Raw genomic sequence first — 8,324 nt, forward strand, 5'->3', positions numbered from 1 at the left:
TTGTCCTGTCATGATTAGTTGAGCTTTACTTTCCTGTCAAGTGATTCTTCAGCCATGGTCAATTAGTAATCAGTCATACTATTTAGTCTCCAGTACCCACAATGACTAGTTGCCAGGTTGTTGCGTATGTGTTTCTTGTGTGTCCTGTATCTCGTTCCAGCATTCTAGTCTTGTCTTGTTTTAGATATCGAAGTCTTTTGGGTCATCCAAGTCTGTACCGTAGCCTTATCTGATTACTCTGTTGCCTGCCTGCCTGTTTTGTTACTCTACTTTTCCCTGCTCCATTTTGTGCCATCGCCGTTCTGGGAACTGTGTACCGAACCTCGCCTGTATCCAGACTAAGAAAGTGATTAAGTGACTAAGAAGTGATTAAACCCTCAAACTTACCTTACTGCCTCCTGTGTTGTGCGTGTGGGTCTGCCATTTCAGAAACCGTGACACTGAGTACTTACACATTCACATCACATACATAATTCCAATTACAGCGTCTACAGTGTATGAAGTATTTACCTGTCAATGACTGTGCAACAATACTGCAATAAAAATCGATTTATGATGACTGCTTTCATGTCTTTTTCAATTTTGATGAAATTTGTAGTTACAGACTAACGTTTGTGGAAAATCATGGTATTTCTGCCACCTAGCGGACGAGAAGCCTAAAAGCAATCGCTGCTGATTCTCTATTGGTTAAGGAGTAGTGACGCATCGCGGGAAACAAGGAAGTAAGACCAAAGCGTTTTGTTTCGATTCATATGAGCGATCTTGAGGTTTGGCAGGTATAGTAAAGTGATTATTTAGCATTATTGTGTTGTGCGTGCATGTGATTTGTACTTCGACTTCGATTTATAGCACTTTACATGACTTTTCTTCGCTGTAGTATATTGTACATGGTTTTTCGCTACAGAAAAAATGAGTGACCTTTCCCTAAACTCGCTCATCTGGATTGGTGTCGGGTCCAGCTTTGCCTGTTCTGGCCTATTTTATTATCTATACCGAGAAAAAAATAAGGAATTTAATAAGCTAAAGGTAAGCACACCATCAGATAGCCTACAATTTAACTGCTCATACAGCCTTGGATGGATAGTCAGGTTATATGTTTTTGTTCATTTTAGGAAATCCCCATTTTCAAACCAGACCAACAGCTGGTCAAAATACTGAAATCCTCTCCTCACAAGCGCTTGCTGTATGTTGCTGTGGAAGGTACAGATATGCCTGTTATTTTTCTGTTTTCGAAAAAGCTCAGTCCATGAGGTTTTTATTTTTTCTTTATGCGTTTGAAGGTATGGTCCAAGCAGATGCTGAGCCTTTGACCAGTCAGTTTGTTCCACAATGTTTTGGTGTTATTCAGAAGACAACAATGCAAGAAAACTGGCAGTATTGGAACTCACTCAGCAAAACGTGGTAGGAGAATTAAAACTATAACTAAACTTTTTCTTTTATAAATGTGCAATATTTTAATTAATCTATTCTAAACATAGTAACAACATTTTCTTCCCCAGGAATACTCAGACCATTAACAAAAAAGAGACCAGCAACACGGTCCCCTTCAGCCTGGTTAGCCCTGGGGCCTATATTGGTGATTTGTATGTAAAGGTCCACAAACCTCTGGAGGCCTCTGGGTGCTACCTTGAAAGGGTTTTCAGAAAAGTCAAACATGCTGAGGAGGGTTTTGTGAATGTAGTGTTGCAGGGCCTTAGTGGGAAGAAACCTGCAAAGATTGAGGAGAGCGAAGAGCTGCTCCGAGTGGGAAGCACCCTGACTGGATTTGGGGAGGTTGTGCTGGAGGGAGGCCAGGTAATGCGTCTACAAGCTCCACAGGATGGCCGGAAGTACATCTTGGTTCCTACTGATTACAGGAGCTTTATAGAGAGGCACGAGAAGTCAGCGAGTATGTGGATGAAACTGACTGCTATTACTGGCCTCACAGGGATTTCTCTTCTAGCAGGGGTTATGTACAACCTTTTTGGTACTCATGGTGACAGAACAAAAAAGGCTTAGCAAGGTGAATAGACAGGAATTAGACAAATGTTTGTTTTTTAAATGGACAAATTTGAAATTATTTTTATTTTTAACTATATTTTTATTTTTATACTATTTGTGAATTTGTGCATACTGTGACATGAGGCCCTATATTTTACTATAATTATTAGTATAGTAATTAATTTAGTGTCTTTTGGTCATACAATAATTGCAATAATATAGGGAATAAATTATTGTAGAACAGTTTATCAAATAAACAGGCTTTCATTAAACTATCAGGTATCAGAGTTCTATTTGTTCTTTTTTATATGCTTTTGACTCTATAAAGATAGTGTAAAATAAGATAATAAAGAAATAAAGCAGTTTATTATTATAGTCAGAGTTAACTTGCCCTAAATAGACAGTTGTACATCCACATTGTTTGTGGAAAATATGACCAGTTTGAACTGTAGGTTCAAAAGTATTAATTTGGTTTTGACAGGACCACAGCTAAATCCAAATATTTTTTTTGACAGCCTATATAAAACCAGGGGTAGTTTGTTAACAATGACTTGTGTCTGTTGTCTTAATTATTATACATTATTTTTTATTGTTTTAAGGTTTCTTTGTTAATCAGCTATGTTTTGGTCAATCATTTCTTTATATATATTGTTTAGGACACAGGTGGTCTTTTTTTTTTTTTTTTTAGAAAATCCTGACTTTGTATGATCTGAGCACAAAATGTGGACTTGCGTCAAACCACTTAATTATCCTGTTATTTATCATACTGATGTGCTGTACTGATTAGTACTACTAATTAGTAGTGAAATAAACAAAAGGTGTCCAGATTTCACAGAAATTCCAGAAAACCACATCTTCACGGTTAGAACACAGGACTTAAAACATGAGCATCCATGTAAAGTTAGTTATTGTCTAAACAATTAGACTCACAGGACCTGTGGATCTGGGTACCAATAAAAGAAACAGAAAAAAATGATGATACAAAATGCACATTCCCTTGTACTTTAGCATGTCTAAAATAAAATAAGGAAATAAATAAAACTTAACTCACAAGACAACTTTCTAGGTGAGGTGGTCAGTGTTTTTGGTTGCCATTAAATTCTTATGAAAAAAAAAAAAAGCGTGCTCCCAGTGCAGGATGTGCAGCTGGACATCACACACAATAATACAGTTCAATGCTGCTTCTTTATTTGGATGGTGACATTCAAAGCACACAGCCTTTACATGATGATGCATAATGTAATAAAATGTATATCAGCTTCAACATCTCAGAGCCAATCTTTTACACGTAACAAAGTCTTTCTGTGAGCTCCTCATTATTTTACGTCCTCCTCTGAAGATTCCTCAGCCTCTTGTAGCCACTGCACGAACTTCTGAAGCTGTTCCAAGAAAAGCAAGATTAAACAGTGCTACCAAAAATTGCAACTAGTCGATGAACAGGTTGAACTGCATCATTGAGCCATATGTTCAATGAGAAACAGCTCAACTTGTACCTACCCCTTGGTTCTTCCGTAGCATCCTGCTTTTGTCAGTGGTGGCTCCCTGGGAGAACCAGTGTAGGATCATGTCTTCCTCCAGGATCTCCAACTGGTACATGCTCATTAGGACCTGGATTAGAAGAACAAATGTAGCGCTTTTAGTCCTAGGAGAAATCTAGACTTAATGAATGATAATGGGTAACAAGAGCCCCTGTTGTAACCACAGTTCAAGTGTTAGAACATTATTGGGCTATTTACATGAATAAATTAAACCTGACCTTAACCATAGCAGCCCAGTGACTCTCTTGTTCCAGGAAATGCTCTTCAAATGCCAACAGACAGTCTAGATGGTCCTGTGCTCTCTTCACATAGTTTTTGAATACTGGAGCCCATTTCTTCAACAACTACAAGAGTAATAGAGAACTAGATGAATTCAGTGTTATGAAAGTGCTGTGAAAGGTTAACAAGTTTGGAAGCTTATTTACCGGTAGGAGCATAGCAACATATTGTGAGGTGGTGAGCTGTGGGCCATGCTGCTGAAAAGGACACTCCATAACCACTCTGGTCAAAATCTGCATGACTTCCTTCAGACTAATATTGTAGGCATACCTGAAATGCACCAGACTGCATGAGTAGTCATGTTGAAAAATGGCATCAAATTTATTAAAAATGCATTGTCAGCTCCACCTTACTTCAGCGAGTTGATCTCAAGTACCAGATTGTCGCAGCTTATGTTTTCCTCCAAACCTCTCTGCAGAGTCCCAAGAACTTCTATTTGGAAGACTACAAATGAAGAAAAGAAGAAAATTCCATTAGAGAAAATCTAACTAATCTAATCCAGTTACCCAAGTGAACAGATCAACTACAAAGCTTAAAACCTTTTTGTGGATTTACTTTCTAATCATGATAAGTTATGTGATTTGGAAATATAGGTAATATATTCTTGTTGACACGTTTATTGTCTCTGCCTTTTGTTGCTTTGGTCAGTAAAAAGCAGCCATATTGTTCAATTGACAGGAAATCTCTCTGACCTTTGACATCATCCATTTCAGGAGAGGGGATGATTGGATCATCAGGACCATCAGGTTCGCTGTGCTCACTATCACTCTCAGGGTCTGGGTTCAGGACCAACCCTATTAAACAAAAAATTGATGCAGCTGGTACTTGGACTGCAGCATAAGTGAGGTGTGCAGACAGACTGTCATACCCCAGAGACACTGCAGCAACTCCTCATCTTCTGTGTCATATTGACAGCTGTTTTTCCAGATGTAGCCTCTTCCCTCTGCTCCAACCTCTATTGGATTGAAAACTGGAGGACATATAGGACATTAGATAGAATAAACAGATAATTAAATGTCTGCATTGGCTTGCTGATCAAGATGAAATTATTAAATTCCTTCCTCCTGGTTAGTAGGATGAGCCTCACTCCAAAACCCACACAGTGCACAATCTGCAGAGTCAATAGTGTAAGCTAAGTGTAAAATGTTGTGGTGTAAAGCTTACCATCGCTAGACTGGAGTGATAAGTCACGTTTTTGGCATTCCAATAGACACACCTGGGTTTGGCAATTGTATAAGGGTTTGTTTATCAGTGTTTGGGATTCACCAGAACCCCCCCATCAGTGCCTAAACCTCACAAATGCTGTTGTAGCATTTGTGTGTGCAACAGATCTGGAGCAAATCTGGTCCTCAAGCACCACTGCACTGGAAAAGCTAATCAGCACATTTGATTAAGGTAATAAATAGTAGCTAGGTTAGGGAAAGTTGAAAAACCAGCAGAGCCCAGAGGAAAAGAATTGCCCATCCACACATTCTTAAGCTTTCTGGAACAGTCGAGGCGGTTATAGCTGAAGCGGTTAAAGCTGCAACGGTTGGGCCAACACCCTACAGGCTAAGACTAGGATATCATTCAAGTTTATGTGCAAAGAAAGGCAAGTGTCACAATAATTTCTCTGATGTTGTCTTCCAGCAAATTCATTGTATGTCAATACACACCTTTCTGTTTGCTTTTGTCTTTACTTTGAACTACCTCAGCATAGTCACTGAGGAATTCATCATCATCTTCCTCCTCCTCCTCCTCCGGATGGTGCATGGAAACCACAGTTCCTTCAGGGAGGGAAATGTTTGGTCCAATTACAACCTAGAAAAAAATTTGCAAGACATTTACACAATAGGGCCATATTAAAAAAGTGTTTTGTTTTATTTTGAGAGTGGGCTCCATTCTAAAACATTTATTTGCAAAAGTGCTGTCCTAATGAATATAAAAGATAGCATCTGATCAGTCAAAAAATTGTTTCACACCACATGTATTTACTTAACTTTATCTATCTATCTATCTATCTATCTATCTATCTATCTATCTATCCAACTGAAGGGAAAATCTTTTTGACAACTGAACCATATTATTCAGGCGAAACCATTAGGGTAGCAGTATCTTCATATTTAACAGACACACATGAAAGTAGAATCAATGTTTTTTCATGAAAACGCTTACATTATATGCCAGGACACACTGCTTACTTAGCTCCACACCCTCTTTGACCATGACATGGTCACAGACGACTGATTGTCTGATCACCACATTACTGGCAATGTGAACATTATTCCAGATATAGGCATGTTCCAAGATTATGTTGTCACCTGTAAAAAAAAAAGATTAATTTTAATTACACAAACAAATTCAAATTCTTCTTCACTCACATTAACAATAAGCTCACCTAGTGTGCAATTGTTACCGATGACACTATTAGAAATGTGACAGTTAGCGCCAATGCTTGTGTCGCAGCCAATGAGAACATTTTCCTCCATCTGGCTACCATGGCCCAGACTGACTCCAGACCCTCGGTAGACATTGTGGCGAGAGTATGTACAGCTCTGCCCCTCCTTGTCTGTGAAGTTTGCCTCTGGGATCAGAGGGTAGATCCATCGTCGCACTAAATCTGATGACACCGAATCATACATAAGCAAGTTGGACACTCTAGCTCCATATCCATCGTTGGTGACGTGAATGTGTATCTGGTTTCCCAGGATCTAAATAAAGAAAATAGTTTAGTTTTAAATAACAGCACATATTCAAAACTTTCAAAAAGATAACTACTATGTGGCTGCATAATACCTCTTCATTGACCAAGATCCCTTTGACAAAATCATTCCTAGTTTGGTAGTCAAAATTGTCAGTAAAGAGCTCAGCAACCTGAAAAAAGGAGGAAATCCATATTTTACTGCAAAGAGTAAAAATTAAATAACCAGGCTGAATGTTTTAAAACTGACCTGTGGGGAGCAGATACTGATGTGACAGTCCAACAGGTCATGCCTGATTTCAAACTCATCACTTGCACTGTGAAAAATGTTCTAAATATGCCAAGAAGAGTAACTGTCATTTGTCAATTCAATGCTCAACCGAACTGTCCATTATGTCTGTATATTATATATATGCAATATGATATATAAATCGACTAACAAGATCACACACACACAGTTTTGAACAAACATACAACAAAATACAGTAATACTTAAGTGAATCGGTCACCATGGGAAAGTGTAGTTTCTTCAGCCCTTGTGTCTTCTGGTAGTGTAAAATCCGCTGGCTTTTGCGGTCAACTGCAACAATAACATCATCTTCCTCACAACGGGACTTGTGACCTGGAGATGATTCCTTGAAGAGCATAGTCATCACTGAGATGTTCTTATCCATCCTTCGACGTTGCCTGAGCACAAGATATACATACCACAAAATCTGTATTAGAACAAAGCAAAACCTCCTAAATACAGTAAGAATTTATCAAATTAGTAAAATATTTTCTACCTGTGCTCCTGCAGTGCCTGGCTGATGTCAATATTTGACAACACATCACCATAAACTAGCACAAAGTCAGAACGCACAAGATTCTTTGCATCAACATCTCTGAGCACATCTCCCAGTGAGCGGTACAGGTCTGAAGTGATGATGTGAACTGTGTTTGGGGAGGTTGGCCGACACCACTTTGACTTCCTGACAGACACAGTGTCACGTCAAAAACTTTGCTGCACATGCACAAAATTAGCTCCTTACACACAACATAGCAACTTACAGTAAGTGATCTTTGATTTTACTGGACATCCAGCAGCAGAAGACAAATGTTTCTTGGACCCCTGTGGATGTGAGGAACTCCAGAGTGTAGTCGATCATAGCAACATTACCCAGCGGCAGCAAAGCCTTTCGTCAGTGACAAAGTGACACGTGAGGTTAGCAAAATAATAAAATTAACGGGTCAACGTGGAGGCTAAAAATACAAATCTAGAATTACACTGTTGTATATCCAATTACATTAAAGAACTTTCATCAGTGTTAGATTTAGACTGAATTGCTGTTATAAGAAGAACACAGGTTAGCTACCATTAGCAGCCCTGTTAGCTTGAATTGTTGCCTACCCGTGGCTGGTCTTTAGTCACCGGGAAAAACCTCCGGTTAAAGCTGTCAGCGACTAAAATGGCTTGCAGCGGAGGCTCCTCTTCTTCCTGTTCACCTGTACCTTTTCTCCCTGTAAGGCCAGGGCCTGGTCGAGGATTTCTTCCTCCTTTACCGGCCATTACTTTCTGTGCGATTCTCAAATGCTAACTCACCACTCTGGCGTCAGCTAAAACTACGATGGTTGCTGTAGGACAATCTACCTTCTTCTTCTTCTTTTGAGTTTACCGGCGGCTTGCATCCCAATTGTTGCATCAACGCCACCTATCGATATCTCTAAATCTCATTATTTTCACTAACCCAGTAACATTTAAAAATTTAAACAATGCTATCATTATCACTACATAGTACCCTAAGAAAAACATGAAAAATCAAACAATTAAATAATTCAATTCTCTAAGATGGCACTGCCTGAGTTGT

At 39.0% G+C, this 8,324-nt stretch overlaps 2 protein-coding genes across 3 annotated transcripts; one reads left to right on the top strand and one right to left on the bottom strand.

Moving 5' to 3' along the window:
- The first annotated feature begins 694 nt into the window (after positions 1 to 694).
- On the top strand, positions 695 to 2,663 carry LOC114844836 (mitochondrial ubiquitin ligase activator of nfkb 1-A). 2 transcript variants are annotated; one of them, XM_029132476.3, is made up of 5 exons: positions 695 to 776; positions 905 to 1,026; positions 1,113 to 1,200; positions 1,281 to 1,401; positions 1,500 to 2,663. In XM_029132476.3, exons 2-5 carry the CDS (start codon positions 910 to 912, stop codon positions 1,996 to 1,998), a joined length of 825 nt encoding a protein of 274 aa, XP_028988309.1. In that variant the 5' UTR covers positions 695 to 776; positions 905 to 909; the 3' UTR covers positions 1,999 to 2,663. The 2 variants fall into 2 exon arrangements, with proteins under 2 accessions (XP_028988309.1, XP_028988310.1); XM_029132477.3 differs by lacking the exon at positions 695 to 776 and having other exon boundaries at positions 783 to 1,026.
- Positions 2,664 to 3,146: 483 nt separating this feature from the next.
- On the bottom strand, positions 3,147 to 8,101 carry eif2b5 (eukaryotic translation initiation factor 2B, subunit 5 epsilon). Its single transcript, XM_029132475.3, has 16 exons — positions 7,868 to 8,101; positions 7,528 to 7,652; positions 7,263 to 7,448; positions 6,987 to 7,164; positions 6,728 to 6,808; positions 6,573 to 6,650; positions 6,175 to 6,487; positions 5,952 to 6,097; positions 5,453 to 5,597; positions 4,666 to 4,767; positions 4,490 to 4,591; positions 4,151 to 4,241; positions 3,944 to 4,067; positions 3,737 to 3,862; positions 3,478 to 3,588; positions 3,147 to 3,359 (listed from the first exon to the last, which is right to left on the bottom strand). Exons 1-16 carry the CDS (start codon positions 8,024 to 8,026, stop codon positions 3,297 to 3,299), a joined length of 2,130 nt encoding a protein of 709 aa, XP_028988308.1. The 5' UTR covers positions 8,027 to 8,101; the 3' UTR covers positions 3,147 to 3,296.
- Between the last annotated feature and the right edge of the window lie 223 nt (positions 8,102 to 8,324).

The sequence above is a fragment of the Betta splendens genome, chromosome 17 (genome assembly GCF_900634795.4).
Source record: "Betta splendens chromosome 17, fBetSpl5.4, whole genome shotgun sequence".
Classification (NCBI taxonomy): Eukaryota; Metazoa; Chordata; class Actinopteri; order Anabantiformes; family Osphronemidae; genus Betta; species Betta splendens.